At 40.5% G+C, this 17,816-nt stretch overlaps 2 protein-coding genes across 4 annotated transcripts; one reads left to right on the top strand and one right to left on the bottom strand.

The window, feature by feature from the left end:
* Positions 1-3: 3 nt before the first annotated feature.
* parp9 (poly(ADP-ribose) polymerase family member 9) lies at positions 4-7,483 on the top strand. Of its 3 annotated transcripts, XM_080838881.1 has the most exons (9): positions 4-55; positions 2,440-3,337; positions 4,060-4,287; positions 4,609-4,827; positions 5,025-5,097; positions 5,327-5,881; positions 6,045-6,166; positions 6,356-6,512; positions 6,838-7,483. In XM_080838881.1, the coding sequence occupies exons 2-9, from the start codon at positions 2,468-2,470 to the stop codon at positions 7,116-7,118; spliced, it is 2,505 nt and encodes an 834-aa protein (XP_080695007.1). In that variant the 5' UTR covers positions 4-55; positions 2,440-2,467; the 3' UTR covers positions 7,119-7,483. The 3 variants fall into 3 exon arrangements, with proteins under 3 accessions (XP_080695007.1, XP_080695006.1, XP_080695008.1); XM_080838880.1 differs by lacking the exon at positions 4-55 and having other exon boundaries at positions 2,187-3,337; XM_080838882.1 differs by lacking the exons at positions 4-55; positions 6,838-7,483 and having other exon boundaries at positions 2,187-3,337; positions 5,327-5,835; positions 6,356-6,506.
* Positions 7,484-9,420: 1,937 nt separating this feature from the next.
* On the bottom strand, positions 9,421-12,594 carry faima (Fas apoptotic inhibitory molecule a; the record flags this gene model as incomplete). Its single annotated transcript, XM_080838418.1, has 4 exons — positions 9,421-9,570; positions 9,761-9,810; positions 11,997-12,225; positions 12,481-12,594. The coding sequence occupies 4 exons, from the start codon at positions 12,592-12,594 to the stop codon at positions 9,421-9,423; spliced, it is 543 nt and encodes a 180-aa protein (XP_080694544.1).
* Positions 12,595-17,816: the final 5,222 nt, after the last annotated feature.

Below are 17,816 nucleotides of genomic sequence, written 5' to 3'. Positions count from 1 at the left end.
GTCCAGACAGATCAAGTTCTTCAGTGCTCACCAGTGAAAACCTTTACGCTGAAAGGTAAGATGTTGTTTGTTTGTTTTGTGTCACTCTTTTGTTACTGCATGGCTGATGCAAACACGCTCGTATCTGGTAAATGTTCTACATGTTGCTATGCCGTCCGAAGATCAAATAGCATTTCCCTACTAAACAACAAAGTTGTGGAATTGGTGCACGATGTAGAGGTCTGGGGCCTCGTTTATAAAACTGTGCGAAGGCTTCACCTCAAAAAGTGGCGTACGGACGAAGCACGGTAAGTGCTCAAAAATATTCTGATTATTAACACAGTCCGTTGATAAACGAACATAACAAACTCGCCAGTTGTGACGAACGTGAGCGAGCGTCTTGTCCCACCCTTAACGCCCATTAAATTAAAGAGTCAGTGCAACGCCCCTAACATTCATACAAACTCTGCACTGCATGAATAAAACGACGGAGTTAAGAGAAATAAGAAATGTTTTGTGTAACATAAGAGACATTGAAAGTCAATATGTGTTTATTGTGTTCTCACAAGGTGCGTCAATACAATTAGACCTCCTAACATGTCTGGCAAAACGCGGCTAAAAGTTGGCTGAGACAGAGATCCCTGACCTGTCAGAAATTCCCTGTGTCTATCCCTAGGTTTGTCAGGACTTCAAATGGGACAGGCACGGCTTGGTTTCTGTGGGTGCTTCTCTGTAAAGCTGTCCCGCAACAGAGATCCAAGGTAGCTCTTGGTAATCCTTCTCTGAAAATTTGCTCCGAATTCTTCCATTGGCTAAAACTTCCCACAGTGCCAAATCAGCCATTGTGCGTCCTTAAGCATATTATACTCACCCACGAACATGTGATAATGATATTTGAAACAGCACTGCCCGACTGAAGAATGGGAACCGTCATCAGCTTAACGCAATTTTTCCTACTGTTCACCGTATTATGTATGCAAATAAATGTTATAATGCAGGTATTGTTTAATAATTACAGATCCAATATGTTCAATATATTTGAGGGGTTCAGAGATCTCTGTCTTCATTCATTATCCCAGATCACGTTTGTGTGCGCTCTTTATATAGTGTACGTGAGAGGTAATATTTCGCTTTATTTTACACAATGGTATCAATTCCAAGGCGCTTCTCGAGTTTCATTCTTCTGCCGTCATAGTCCAGGCAAAATAGCGTTTTACGACAGACTAATTGCTAATTGTGAATCACTAATTGTCAATTGTCAATTCAGCATAGATCATTTATATAAGGTGTCCAGAACAACATACTAAAAGTCCTAAGAAATCCTAGTTGAGGAAATATGTTTAATTCTCATCAACCTGAGATGTGTGCTAATAATACATGCATGGTAAAACATTTTTTTTCTTACTCCTATCAAAATGAAACTTCACAAAATGAAAGTACCCATGAAAATGAATTTGAATATGCACATGAGCTCCACACTTATTGAATATGTCCATAGGCAGAGACACCATTCATATGAATGACAAATAAATTGGCCTAATCTTCATCCAATCATCCTACTGCCAATGGGAGATGGCAATGTTGCTTTTAGACTGGCCTCTAACCTGGAAACTGCCTGGCTTGGTAGTACCTGCCAGGGTTATGGTGTTTTTGCCTATGCAATCAGGACATATTCAATAAGTGTGACGCTCGATGTGCATATTCAAATTAATATCAAAAGAAACTTGTAATACAAAAAAAGTTACTTTTTATGTATACTTGCACTATGTAAAGTTTTATTGTGGTAGGAGTAAAGGAAAAACATTTTTTTTTTAGGTGTATATTTGCCATGCATTATTAGCACACAACTCAGATTGATGAGATTTAATCATATTTCCTCAACTAGGATTTCTAAGGACTTTTAGTATGTTGTTCTGGAAACCACATAGAAATGAAAAAAAAATCTTTTACAATTTATTCTATTTTTGGCTCCAAAATGGGCTATTTTGCCTGGACTATCAGAGTCGTAGTTTCTAATATCTCCTGTTGATTTGCGTAGGCATGGGTCACAGTGTCCGTGGCGGTCCGCACATTCTCGCCTAAAGTTTGTATTTTATGAATCCCAAAGTTTGCATAGAAAGTGGTGCACGCGTTCTTTTGTGCCTGAAGTAGCGTTTATAAATGAGGCCACTGATCTTTAAGCACATTGATTTAATGGGGTATATGAACTCAGTTGTAAGTGGGAAACATCGAAGAGCCATTTAAGAGCCATTCATTCTCCTAGGAAAACAAGGAGGACGTTTGCCACTTACTCTGAGTTAACCTAACTTGAAAATATCCCCTCAGCATGAACTTAAGAATATAACTAATATAGTTGGTGAGGATGGAAAGGCAGATGTGTGACTGAGTGTGTGCCTGTATATGTTCTGACATGTGCATGTTTGTCAATATATTGTATGTTTGCGATTATATTTGTTTCAGGTTATTATCTAGCAAGTGTTTCTTCACCATGGAGATGATTTTCCTACAAAAACAGGAGGCCCAAGTTGTGGCACAGTGTGGGCCAGCCTTGAACACAGCTGTGTACAGGAAATTTGGCTGCACTACTATATTGCATGGAATGGATGCAACCTCCTTGGACATCAGCACTGATAGTAAGTTGAAAGTCATCCCAGTGGAGAGGTACTCCATTCGTCTTCCCAAGGGCCTCAGGGTAGAGGTGTGGAAAGATGACCTCACAACCCATAAAGTGGATGCTGTAGTGAATGCTGCCAATGAAGATCTCAATCATTGTGGAGGTCTTGCTGCCGCCCTTGTCCAAGCTGGTGGTCAACTTATTCAGCAAGAGAGTGACAAGATTACAAAACATAAGAATATGAAGGTGTCGACAGGAGAAGCTGTAGTCACGTCAGCTGGAAGGCTACCATGCAAGAAGATCATCCATGCTGTAGGTCCTCGAGTGAGCCCTAATGCCACTTCCTTGGGAATTGATGATGCTTCCAAATTGTTGGCAAAAGCCATTGACAGCATCCTTAAAAAAGCGGAGGAAGAAAATCTGAAGTCAGTTGCTATTCCAGCTCTTAGTTCTGGCATTTTTAATTTCCCTTTGAAACGCTGTGCTGATATCATTGTGAGTAGACTGAAAAAATATGACGATAGCTATGCAAGAAATAAGATATCGGAAGTCCATTTGGTAAACCATGATGATCCTTCTGTGTCTGAGATGGTGAGAGCCTGTAAAGAGTTCCTTGGCACTCCTGCTCCGACTCCTAAGACCTACTCTGGGGCAGTAGGGGCATCAGGGAGTGCACATCTTTCTCCTGTGAAACTGAGCCAAGTGACACTGCACACCAAGAAAGGATACATTGAAAAGCAAAAGGTAAGTAAAAGTGAATGACTGATATCCTCTGCCTAAAATTGCCTGAGTTATATTCTCACATTGTATAAGATGCCTTTCCCAGGCCACATCATTACCTGGCATTAATCTCGGTGGAACCTCCATTTAAAAGGATAAGAATTGATCCTAATCAACGGAGACTCAGTCAAGTGAATATGGAATGTCAAGATTCAGGTTTAATCTTACAATGATGATCACCAGAGGAGGGAGAGACAAGACCAGGCTGCACTACAAGATATAGTTTCACCTAGGTTGTTTTTTCACTAACTAACTGAAGAGAGGTCTCCTGTATTTAACCTATACAACATGTTGGAGTGGGTGGTTACCAGAATGCTAATATTTGCCTAAGAGACAGGAGGGCTAGGAACTCTATATTTAAATGGGGAGTTCCTGTCCTGAAGTGTTATCACTTCTCACAGTGATCAGGGCATCTGGGAGCTGTGACCATTTGGGTTCTTAAAGAATCCACAGGAAGCTATATAATTAACATTGTATAGCTTTGACTGTGGATTACATTGAAATAAATGATCTTCTATTTCTCAGATACTATCATAAGGAATTTGTTTGAAGATAAACTGAGTTTTTAATTTTACTGATTACAAATTCATTTGAGTATTACTTCTCTGTGTGTGAAATTTAGCTTCTTGCTCACCAATTTCAATATAATATATTGTGGCTAAATATAATTTTTTTCTTCTGGCCAGACATTTGTCACTGTGAACACCATCACTCCTGATCTGAGTTTGTCATATGGGGCAGTATCCAACGCCATCCTAAAGAAAGCTGGCAGTAAACTTCAGAATGAAGTTTGGACATACAGTGGGAAATGCAAGTTGGGTGATGTACTGAGAACTAAAGGATACGACCTGACTTCAAAGTTTGTGTATCATGTACTTTGTGCACACAGGACATCAGGGATCAAGGTTGAACAGGTGTGTGATATACAGTATAATCTTCTGCTGGAATCTTACTCAGTGTCATATCATTTTACTAATACTAAAACATATTCAATCTACTGTCCTCAGACATTCGTTTTAATTATGGGTGTTAATTGAGGCTGTCCTCAGACATTCGTTTTAATTATGGGTGTTAATTGAGGCTAAACGTGCTGCAACTAGCTGTATGTTCCAATGATTCTGCATTATCATTCTAAAATCAATGTTGTTCTATTATAGAATTGGCCTGATGTGTTGTAAAGATGTATTTTGCTGTAACTTCCTCATTACTCATTTTGAATGTATTCCCTATAACAGGCGCTTGCTGATGTTGTCTCAGAGTGCTTGCGCATGGCAGTGAAAGACAACTGTTTCTCAATTGCCTTTCCTGCCATTGGATGTGGTGGGTTGGGGTTCAGTAAAAGTGAGGCGGCCCAAATCATGACAAAAGCAGTTAAAGACTTTTCCAGTTCATACAAGGGAAACTGCATGGAAGTACACTTTGTAATATACCCTTCAGAAGAGGAGACATTCCAGGTACTTATTTGTATTATCCTTGTAGTTGTTTTTTGTAGGTCACACAGGTCTGGAATTTGTTTGTAATACTGCTGTTTAGTTTTTCTTTTATCAAAATAAAGTGGAAGCTGTGATCAACCATTATAACCCTGGACAACACATCTTATTTTAAACTAGCAGGGTCCTCTATCTCAACCAGTGATGCATTTCTATTGTAGGCGTTTGCAGAACAACATGCATCTCTGCAGCAGCCAAGTCTTTATGCCAGCACTTCCTACACAGGACAAAATGGTATGCAAAGCAGTCATATTTATACTAAGGACTCCTAATTGTGATGGATTAGTGAACCCTTGAAGTAAACAAATCAGTATTACCAGGAATAATTGAATACTATCTTTTGAAATGTGTAGGACCCCAGTAATAAAACCAAAGTAATTAAAGACATTGCAGGTATATCAGACCTTGTCTGCTGTTTTACAAAACTCTAAAAGCTTTCCCTCAATCTTCAACATATCTTCAGAATCTTCAACATATGAGAAAGAGTACAACACATCCACTCCTTGTATTGAGCTCGGGGCTCGTTTTCCTGAGGCACAGCAGGCTGCCAAGAGATGGATAAAAGACATTTTGAACATAGCGAGAGTCTCTACTAACTACATCATCAGAAATAATCATGTCCTACATTTTGGCCTGCAAGAACATGAGGAGCTGCCTTCCCTTCTAGACAAATTCAAGGTGGGGTTGCAGGTGTTCTTCAACGATGGCCAGGCTGGCATCAAAATCACGGGGTCCCCTTCAGGTGTGGCATCTGCAGTGCTGGAGGTGGAAGCTATGTGTTGCAAGGTACAGGAGGCTTATGCGCAAGCTGAGGAAGCTGCCATGCTGTATTCACTTGTGCGCTGGAGATGCAAGGATTGCTCCCAGCTGGAAACCCCAGAAATCAATGCTGCCCTGGAAAAGGCCTATCTTGCAGGCAGTGAGAGTAAAGTCATTGATTCTGACATCAGGGTCGACTTCACATTTAACGAGGTACACACCAAGCAACCAGCAGGGAGATACAAAATTGAAAGAATTTGTAAGTCATGTTTGCGTCCCGTGCCACTATTAATATATTTTATAATATTTGCATTTTAATAATAATAATAATAATAATAATATATAACATTAAAATATAATATATAGCAGATTAATACTTGCTTTTGCTTGACAGTCTGGTGTACTTCACCTCTTGTTTGTAGGCTTTTTCAAGCACTACTTTGCTGGAACACGATCATCTACAAAATCATACTTTGAGCGAAAGCTTAAGGACCATAGTAGGTATCAGAATAAGTTTGGAGATGCTGGACTTCATGTTGTTCGGGTGAGTAAAAACTGTTTATTGGTCTTGGTAGATATGAAGCTGTAAAGAGGTCAAATTATAACGTGTGAAAAGTTCACACTGCATTTACTGTGTACACAATATATTACATATTTTATACATGAGTGATTATGAATGCAGTTTGATTTAATGCTGTAGCACTAATGGAATGTGGTTTTGGTGTTTTGTCAGGAGGAAACAGTTGAGAACCAGGCCCTGAAGCAGCTCTTTGAGTTGAACAGAAAACGTATCTCGGGTGGACAGAGCGTCCATTACCAGCGTGTGCCAGCACAGTTTTGCCAGCTGGTCAGCTGGGTGGGCTTTCAGAGAGAGTATGCCCCACCCGACGGTAAATGCCCCATCTTAATCCTTCAATAATAGATTCTGAAGTAATGCTGAAAGACGCTGACAGTTGGCTTAGCACATGATCACACTCACAGCTAGGACACAGGATTTTCCAGTCTGTCAGAATCTACACTGGCATTGTTTACCTTCTCAAAGCTGGCCTGAGATCAGGATTCTACTTGACACAAAAGTATCCATTTTGTTGTAGAGGAGCATTCTCCAATTTAATTAGAATTAGACTGCACAGTTTTACAGCACATTGCACTGAAGTCAGGGCTGATTAATGTTCTACTTTTCATGGATGTCATTGTGTCTCTTGTTCCCCTCAGAGCAAGGATATGGGCAGGGGATCTACTTCAGTGGCAGTGTCAGATCAGCCATGAGTATGTGGAAAGGAATGGAGGAAGAGGAGTTTGTGTACATAATTGAAGCTGAAGTTCTCACTGGCAGAGACACCCAAGGATCACCAGATTTAATCGTTCCACCACCAACCAGTGACCCCCTGATTCATTATGACAGTGTAAAAGGAGGCACAGATACGATTGTGATCTTTAATGGCCACCAGGCCCTGCCACTGTCCATTTACACCTGCAAAAAAACAAAAGCATGATGGCCCAGAGTATGAGATATCATCTCATAGTGAGGTCTCTGGTATTATCTTGACCACATGATGAATGCTGAGCATATACATTAATGAAGATGAATGCCTGAATTACATTTGTTCCTTTTTCTATTTACATTACAAATACTTACAATATGGGGCTGTATACATTTGAAATGACTGCTTTTCTTCTCATATACCACTGTGACCATTTTCTTTTCCCTTGTAACAGTCTGGTGTTCCTGGAATGTGTATCCGTGCAGGTATTGTATTTTATACTGCACATTTTGGTAAGCAGTAGAATGCCAAACTGCTGAAACTCAGAAGAGCTGTTTGTTTGCAAAAGGTTATGGGAAGTATTATTGTAGAGACAAGGGTGTCAAATTCTGTTGATGTGTCGTTGTGAATTCAGTACACTAAACCTGTAATAAAGCTAATCATTAATATCGTTTTGATTGATTATTTGTTTAATCTGTTTCATGACCCAAGAGCATAAAATAATCTGAAAGGGAGTGTTGGGTTTTAAGGAGTAATCTGATATAAAACTGAATGCAAACAAATCAAATATTTTATTATAAAATACATTTACAGTTGTACACTGATTGTTGGACACATCTTTGTAACAAAAAGTATTGGATAATAATAAATATAAACAATCAAATGTAATATGTATTTTATACTGCACATTTTGTTAAGCAGTATTATGCTAAGTGGCTGAAAATAGTGCCTTTACTATGATGAAGATCTATGTGTTTGCAAAGGATTATGGGAAGTATTACCATAGGGACAAAGGTGTACATTTCTGTTGATGTGTGGGTCTGAATTCAGTACACTAATTCTGTAATAATGCTTATCATTAATATTGTTTCGATTGATTATCATTTCCCAAGAGAATGAGTAATCTGATACAAATCTGAAAACAAACAAATCAAATGTTTTATCATACAATACATTTACAGCCGTACACTGATTGTAGCACACATCTTTGTATCAATAAGTATTAGATAATAATACATATAACAATCATTTGATATAAAATAAACAAATCCTATTTTAGGGCCTTAAGACAATACAACAATGTCTACTCCATTACCAAACAACCCAATGCCTGGTAGTTAACCACCAGGCCACAATATACAACATCAGCTTCAATATATCAATATCTCTGGGTAAATTACAAAAAATAACCATCTATGTGTTTCATAATCACAGTAAAATGACAAAAAAAGAAAGAAATTTGTTGGCTGGTTTGTTTCTAGATTATTTTCACACAGTAACATGAACACCTCTGACTAGGTTAACAATTAAATACTCCTACTGTGATCCCAACGTGCAAAATTCACAATGTTTTCGACTGCTGAGCCAACAAGTCAAAAAAAATTCATGATAACTGTTTTACAAGCACGAAACTTGGTCAGAAAGGTTAGTTTCATATTTTGTTGGCTGACAGTAGTGTTTTAATCAGAGACCCTGCCAAAAAATAAATCAGTCAAAATGGTCCATGTTTGTACGACGATAAACCAAGTATTTGGTGTAACACTGTCAAGGACTATGGCTTTGTAGCTGCACTGTGAATCAGATGCTCTATATGTTTTTGTGTGCATGTGTGCAGCTAAACTCACAAGTAGTGCAGTGGGAATGTCACATATCTCTCCATTATAAAATGCCTGTACTCCACTGTTACAGGATCTCAAAATGAGAAAGGTCAGCCACTTTATATGACACAAAGTCAGCATCAAGGGAGGGTGAAGAAGAAAAGAAACTTCATTACTCATCTCCAGTCTACTCACACTATTCGAAGATACTACTGGTGTATAAAATACCACTGTATAACTGAATAGATGAAAGGGCAAGACTGGCACATCGTTGAAGTTTTAACTAGTAAACACTGAAACCTCGGGCTGTGTGAGTGTCACAAAAAAACCCAGTGACAGCAAGGGCACTTCCTAAAAACTACTTTTACTAAAGTGTTGCTGCTGTTATTGCCTTACTCTGTCTTCACAACCAACTAAGATGACTGCTCATACAAGGCTGCCTATAATCAGACCAGTGTAATTGTGATTCATGCTGGTGATTAGGACTGCACATAATATCGCTGAGCCTATATTCCTGTTTGTGGTATTTGTGTTTCTGGAGACCTTGATATGATGGACCTGTAAAACTTGTTGCTAGTAAGAATAACCGTTGTCATGAACAGCCAATGCTCTTTCTCTCTCTCTCTCTCTCTCTCTATCTCGCACTCTCATTCAAAACCTGTATAAATTCTCTGTCCGTCTGTCTGTCCCTCCCTCTCTCTCGTCACACATGCCGTTTAGTCAGTGCACTCGGCCACTTCGTTGCCATCCACTAAAAGCGTGTGGATGATGCCATCTCTTCTTTTCCCACTGCTGACAGCCTTGATGCAACAGTCATGGTCGGCCAGGGTAAAATGTGTCTCTGTGCCATCTTCCACAAACTCACCCTGTGTGAGGGAGAGAGAGGGCAGAGACAGAGAGAGGCTGTGTGGGATATTGTGCAAGGCTTCACAGGAAACAAGCATCTGGTTGATGTTTTTTATTTACCATAGTGTGAGTTTGTGTGTGTGTGTGTGTGTGTGTGTGTGTGTGTGTGTGTGTGTGTGTGTGTGTTCGTAGGTATGGGCTGATACTTACAGCTGTTTCCATCATTTGTCCATTACTCCAGATGTCCATGGTATCTTTCTCTGTGAAGTGTTAAGAAGATCCCGACAGTTAAAAATCAAGAAGGTCTAAAATTGGTCAACTTATCTGGAAATCACTGCATCAAAATTGAATTCATCCCATCTCTTCCTGTGCTACCATTTGTCCCATTGAATGCCACACGGTGTCTAATGAGCAATACCATACTGAATATAACAAGTCAACAGTTATAAGAGGAAGAGCAGTGTCTTGACTGTCATGCCTGGCATAAAGACCCTTCTTCAGTGGGTGTTTGATTGATAGAGCAGTGTATGGTTTGGTTTCCACATTATTTTTGCAATACGTGTGTAAGATAAATTCAGTTCACTATAGTTTATTGTGCCATACAGGTACAATTGTCTCTCTGTGGACAGAGCTTAGAAAGAACAGGCAGTTACAGCCTTTGCCACAACTGGTCAAATGGAATGTGAGCTATGCTCAGTGTTTCCCCTACAATGATATTAGGTTGGCGGCCCGCCCCCCCAACGGCCCCGCCCGCCCCCCCTGGAAGGTCAAGTAAAAAAAAAAAAAAAAAAAAAAAAATTTTTTTTTTTTTTTTTTTTATAAATATAGCGCCAGATCACAAAATAAGTCATTTAAGGTTACCTTTACCATAAAACATGTAAAATTATACTTATTGACTGCTGTCATTCAAAGAAACACATAATCATAATTTATTTAAGTGTTTGTGTCCGTGTCCGCCGCCGCGGCGCGTCCGCCGCCGCGGTGCATCGCGCCCCGCCCCTGCCGCCGTCCCCCTCCCCCCCCCCCTAAGCTGTAAACCTAGGGGAAACACTGTATGCTACATTGTAAGTTATAGGTTGGCCTCTGGAGATAAGACATGTTCAACTTTTCCATGACACACAATTACACATAATTAATGTCTTTATTGCTGAGAACAGGGCGTAGGAGATGAAACATGTCACAGGTCCCATGACCACCTGGCCCACGAAATGACATCAGTGAGAAATGGACTATAAGAACTGTTTCTCTCTTGGACTCATCAGAGTCTAGAGATCTCTGGTTGTGTTGACACGATTAAATTGATCTGTTAAACATAACTGTATTTGTGCCACAATTTACCATATAAAACTCTATCTTGTTACAACAACTTTGTACTGGCGTTTTCCATTCCTAAACTAACACGCAAGAGTACAAATACTCTTACACGTGTGTAATTCTCAATAAAAAAAAAAAAACAAGTATATTGACGTAACAGTGTGGACTACGGTCAATCCCCCAAGTAATTGACTATGAATCATAAGGTGCAGACCTGCTAAACCTGTGATATAAAAAGTTGATAGTAGTGAAAAAGCATGTGAGTGTTAAACGTTACAATGCGCAGGTGCACAGTTGAAGATGTCTACAATCAATCACAGAGTACAAAGGTGTGGGAAGTCCCATGTTGGATACAGAAAGTTAAAATAGAATTCCTTCTGTACCATATAGGCTAATGGCACTGGGGCACCCAGTAAAAAATGCAATCCTATAAACAAACAACCAATATCAAAAAGGTTTAGAGATTCATGTTCCTGTGGTGTCTGGGAGGGTGGCTATTTAATGCCTGTCTATAAGATAAGGCATGTCTGCAATCAGCCAATGAGGACAAAGGTGTGCAACATGGTGGCTACATAAAAAGATAAATGCTTTCCTCACCAGAAACAGCCACTAAGCCACCCAGTTTTAGCAAATATGCAATTTCAATATATTTTTTAGATTCATGTTCCTGTGGTCCCTGGGAGGGGTACCTGTGAAATGTGTTGTCTTCATCAAAGCCATGCTGACGAGTATCATGTAATTCTGTATTCATCAGATAATTGCCTTATTCTTTCTAGCCAGCATGTACAGCTGGATGTGACTGAATCAGCTGTGGCTCCAAGAACCTTAGTTTTATTTTCAGTGGCCTTACAGAAGGCAATATGATGTGAGGTCAATAAGTCAAGGTGCCTGACAGGTGCTGACTGCATGCAGATGGTGAGCTGTAAGCAGGTTAAGAGATCAGAGGCCTTTCAATTTGCTGACAGGCTCAATGCTTAAGCATGTCACTACAGGCTGCCAGTGAACCCGTTATCACCCAGAGCCAAGCTTAGCTCCGTTTCCATTTTGGCCACAAACACGTCGCTTTTGTTTTTGTTTGTACTGCGCTGTGCTCACTCTTTTGAGTACTTTATGAAAAGGTTAAAAGTCTTACCCAGGACAACCCTGCAGTCTGTACCATCCAGGTTGAGTAACCAGGTGCTGGTCATCTTTGAACGATTCTCCATGTACTTCTTCAAGCTCTTTCCATTAATCTCGAGCGTGTACTCGTAGGCAAAACCGCTCACCGCATCAATATTTATGGTGGCCTTAGTCTCTGAGTTCCCTACATAAAATGTCTCCTTGCCAACCAGTTTGAACATCCAGTCCCGTCGCAGAACTTCCTGTAGAACGCACAAACACAACCAAAGAGGGTAAAGGTATGAACATTTTACTACCCTCACAAATATGATTCGAATGTGCTCAAGTACACAGCTCTCTATGTATGTATTTAAATAGGCACACTAGGTTCACATAATTAGTCAGCATACTTTGGGTCTATGAATAAATGTAGCATTATCAACAAATGGAATAGACTTTTTCACTCTTTGATATCGCCCGGGGGAAGCAGGTACACTTTGGGGTTGATAAATATTTACCTTCCCATCAATGCAGACTACCCGCTTCCCAGTGGTTGTGCCATGCTCAAACTCGATCCTGTGGACTCCATCACTCAGAGCAACCTCCCACACGCCCACCAGGTCGTTTGACATCCTGGCCCGATGTAAAGCCGCACCAGTATTTCAACCTCTGGACACAAGTACCTGCAAGACATAGTAAAAGTGACGATTTCTCAAGGCCCATTGAATAAGCTGCCCATAAGGACCTATGTATATGTGTGTGTGTGTCTAACGTTAATAGTAGCTGTTTTGCTTTAACCACGTCGCTTTGTATCGGTTGTGCAGTTAAAGCAGAGTTCAAATTGAATTCGATTAACTAGCCAACATACCTAGTTATCGTAGCGATGGATGTTTGTTGGTTGCCATATGTTTTCAGTTAACGATGGTTGGCTATCCTAGTTCGCCATGGCTTACAAACTGATTGCAGTTGCCAAGCAGAAGTCCACAAGAGCAAACAGCAAGCGACGACAAGCTGATTACACACTTTTCTCACGGGATTGCTAGGGTTACGAAGCATTAACCTAGCCAATTATACCTAGCTAGCATATGTAACGTTAGCTAGCATCAGTAGGTTGTGATGTTACCTAGCAGGCTAACTTCAATGAACATAGGGCAACGTTACCCAATAACGTTGTATCGATATATTACTGGGCTAATCATTTTGTTAAGTTATTAATGATAGTTTATTTTAAATCATCAACACCTAACTTAACGTTAGCCAAGTTTTTGTCTGGATAGTTAGATGTATGATGTAGATACCAAGCATAACATCTGCGGATGCTAACGACAACTATGTTATCGTTAGCAATGGCATCATGATACATAGCAAGCTAACTAGCATTTCTTACCTGCATTCAGAATAAAGACAAGACAAAGTTGTTGTTTTTTTCAACTTTGTTGTCCTAACTGGTAAGTTGCGCTTTCGCTGGAAGGAGGGCGTTAGCAGGGCTGAGCCTATGAATAGAGTTAGCAAGGTTGATATGGCTAGCTAGTTGATCAAATTAAAAACAACTGATTGGTCACTATGGAAACGAAAGAGGTTCTTCTTCTCGGGTGGCTTATTGGTGGGTTAACCCCCTCAACACACACTGACACTTAGGGGTTTGGAAAGTCTGTAAAGAAGCCTCTGGCATTTTAACCTGTACGTTTTAGTTATTGGTGCACTTGCCATGAATGTCATTTTGCGTTTGTTTACTGACAGGTTACAGTTGAAGCATGGATAGGCTACTGGACGCAGAATTTCAAAGCACCCCACAGCCTGCTCACTACCAAGTTTAGCCCTCTTGTGGAAGTGGAAGTAAACACATAAAGATAATAAAATTACTATGATATACAGTGATCTGACATGTAATGAGTAAGTGCACTTAGGTGCCGAATGCTTCCATGCATGCATGCTTGGATTGTGCATCTTAGAGTAAAGGAGAAAGCCCTAGTAATGCTGAGTTTTCTCAGGATGTCTCTTTAAGACTGAGCAGGTGGGTTATCTGTGTACTTTGTACTCCATGGCTGCCATGATAATGATACAGGGAATGTAAATCCAACGTGGCAAGTTGTGGAAATGAATATCAACCAAAGAACTAATTCAGATATGGAATCTGTTGACTTGTTTATTTAATTGCAAAAGGTGGGGAATGGCTTTGGATGCTGATAAAGATGGTTAGTATACTGTTTCAATAAGTCCTTTATATTATGCTTTATATTATCAGTATTATTGCTTTCAGTATGCTGTTTTAGCTGGCATTGTAGATATTCTACACTTGAACACCCCTACAGTCTTTGATGAACGATTGAATCCAATTATGTTAGTGTTTTGTCAAACAGGGTGAATTATATCCTTGTATCTGATAGTAGTGCTGTTGACAGTGTGACGATAAAAGCAAAAGTCAGAGTAAACATTTAGTTGTTTCCTCTCTGTACATCTCAGCGCATTCACTGTCACGACTGTAATGCATTTATCTTTAACAGGTCAATGTTTGCCTCTAAAAGAGCTAAGGATTGTTCTCCTGGGATGGAACCAGTTAGAAAACAGATTAGTTGGCAATGCCATACTCGGCCATGAAGCATTTGACACAGAGAGAGACACAGATATGTGTATAAGGAAACATGGCATCAACGCAGATGGAACTCAGCTCACTGTAGTGAGCACACCACAGAACTGGCTTCACTATGCTGTCCACGACCCCACTTTTGTTGAGCACCGGATGGCCACGAGTGCATCAATGTGTCAACCAGGGCCTCATGTCTTCCTTGTTGTCGTCCCCGTGGATTCACTGCCAGGGAAAGAGCGCCCCCTAGAGGCTGCTCTTATTCTACTGAGTGACATTGTGTGGCAATACTCTATGGTTGTGTTCACAGGTCTGGAAAAACGAACAGCGTTGCCAATACAAAATATGGAATGTGAGTGTCTTCAAAGCATTTTTGAAAAGTGTGGGCACAGATACCACATTCTAAACACAAGCCAGCTGTCTCACTATGGTGGCACTCAAGCTATGGAGCTGCTGAAGAGCATGATGGCAATGGTGGGAAGCAACCAGTGCCAGACTGGTGAAAACTTTCTCTGTACCAACATTATGTTGAAGAAGGCTGAGAGGAGGATTATGCTGATTAATGAAAAGGCAAAAGATAGAATCTTAACAGCGCAAAAAGAATATCAGACACACAAACTTTTACAGGCTGGTAAGAAGTTATTTTTAATAGCTCTTTTCTTCTAATGCTTTCTGTAGTTGCATGTGTTCAAATCCAGTTTCAATGTCAGATGCACACCTCAATTTTAAAAGATGTGAACATCTGTTTTTTAACTTTTGAGATGTAAATATCTGTTTTACTAGGTAGTCCAAGTCGACAAACAGCGCTGAGGGTTGTGATGGTCGGTGCCAGACTGGTAGGGAAGAGCACGGCAGGAAATGTCATACTTGGTCAAGAAGTTTTTCAATCTGGACACCCAACTAGGTGCTGCGTAGAGAGGGAGGGGGATGCAATGGGGAGACACATCTCATTGGTAGACACTCCAGGTTGGCATGGGCGAGGCTGCTCAATAGATACATCAAAAGAAGCCAGCCGACAGATTACTCAAAGCACCTATTTCGGTGATGTGGAACCAAATGCATTTCTTGTGGTCATCCGCTGTGATGAGACATTTACAGAGACCGATAAGTGTCTACTGCAAGAGCACCTGAACCTGTGGGGCAGAGATGTGTGGCGAAGGAGCATCGCCCTGTTCACCTGGGGTGATCGGCTTGGAGATACAACCGTGGAGCAGCACATCGAGAGGTGGCCAGCCCTTGTGTGGTTCATGGAAAAATTGGGGAATAGGTACCACGTGCTGGACAATGTTGTCAGGACATGCAACTGTAAGGTGAAGGAGCTGGTGGAAGAAATTGAGGAAGTTGACCTGATCAATGACAGCCAGCTCTTACTTCAAATGCTCTTGAAGGCTGAGCAGAAGAAGAAGAAGCAGCAGTCCAAGGTAAAGGAACTTCAGAAGAAGGTGAGAGATCTTCAGAGGGACTACGAGAAGCTGGAGAAGCTCCAGGATGAGAGGAACAAAAGAGTGCAAGAAACTCTTCAAAGCTGTTCTGAGCGGGAAAGGCTCACGAAAGAAAAGGAACAATTGATAAAGAAAAGCTCGACAGAGTCTGAGAAGAAAAAAAAGGAACTGCAAGAAGAGATAGAGCAACTGACCCAGAAATGCGATGAGCAGGATAGAATGCTTCAATTGATGAGAAGGGATCAGATGGCATCGAGGCAAGCCATACTTAACGAAGAAAAGGAATCAAGACATCACAAACGTCGGTACAGTGACCAATACAACACGTTTGAAAATATCTGCAGTGATATGGAAACTGAGCTGCTGAAAAGTAATAACCTGCAGCACATCCCATCAGAAGATCTGCAACTGAACTGGCAGAGGGAAGTGAAGACTCTGCCCCTGAATGAGGCAGAGGGGAGACCAGAGAGAGGACAAACAGACATTGGAACTGAAAGCATGAGCAGGACTGAAAACATGCATTTGACTGAAGCTGCTATTGATCATTTGAAGTTGGATTCCGCTGGTAAGTATAGACAGATCACAGGCATTAATCAGAGGCTAATCAGGGACATTTGTGGGCATATAAACTAAACTAATGTCTCAACCATCTGAAAATGTGAAGACAATGTTTATTATTGTCTCAAATAAGCATCTGAACTCTGTAAACCTTACCTTCCAGTGGCTCAGAGAGCTGAGGAGCCTACTCAGGAAGTCAAGGCCACAGAGCAACACCCACAACAACAGCCGATCGAACATGCGGGGACAACAAACGGGCTTGAGGGAGCGGTTATAGGAGCACTGGTTGGGACCCTGACAGGACTCCGTGGGGGGCCGCGGAGGGCAGCAATCGCCACTGCCATTGGAGCCTCTGTGGGGGCTCTGCTGGACACCTACCTCTGGGCAAATGTCAAACACTGAGGAAACCAGGTCTGTGTCCTTTGACCATTTGTCCTCATACAACATGGCTGATACACTAGGAAATGTTTCATATGTTCAAACATACATTACACTGGTTAATTAAGGTGTTTTAAGCTATTATATGGAATCTTGTTATGTTTTCCTGGTGGATTGAAATCGTACATGAAACCTCACAAGCCTGAAATGTATTATTGTTTTCATACCATGTTTGCCAAGATGTTTACATTTAAACTAAATACAATGCAACTTCATAGTATGAATTGTTTGTCATAGAACCTCCATAGGTGGGAAGTGACTAAGGCAATGACGAAATGGTTAACCTTGTCAAAACAGAGCTGGTGTACTTTATAATGTTAACTTAAGAGTAAACTTAAGAGTGCGGACTAGGCTACCATTTGACTTAATGTCATGCTTAACCTAAGAGTCACTTACTTCTGAGTGATCTAAGTTATGTCACCTTTGAGTCTAGTTTTAGTCTTTTGAGTCAAAACCGACAAAACAAGTGTCCACTCCATTTGCACATACTCTTTATTTCAAAAGAACAAAATAAAACATTTCGAACAATAAATTGAAGACAAACATGAATGATCCAACAGGACAAAAAAATCAGTAGGTATGGCACAGTTTCCTTCCTGTAAGAAAATACATTTTTCCTGCAGATCATGGCTTGCACAATGACAATACTGGGAGGTATTTATTTCTTTATATACACAACATTTTCTATCTACAGTCAATACATGAGATTTAGAAGCAGCAACAAGTAAATCATGTAAAAAAAAAAAAAAAAAGTGAAATATCCCCGAAACATTTGTATCTAGTATTTGAATTATGATGGTACCTGAACTGTGTAATCGCATTGCAGATTCGT

The sequence above is a fragment of the Sprattus sprattus genome (assembly GCF_963457725.1).
Source record: "Sprattus sprattus genome assembly, chromosome: 5".
NCBI lineage: Eukaryota > Metazoa > Chordata > Actinopteri > Clupeiformes > Clupeidae > Sprattus > Sprattus sprattus.
This window is presented reverse-complemented; position numbering and strand designations above follow the sequence as displayed.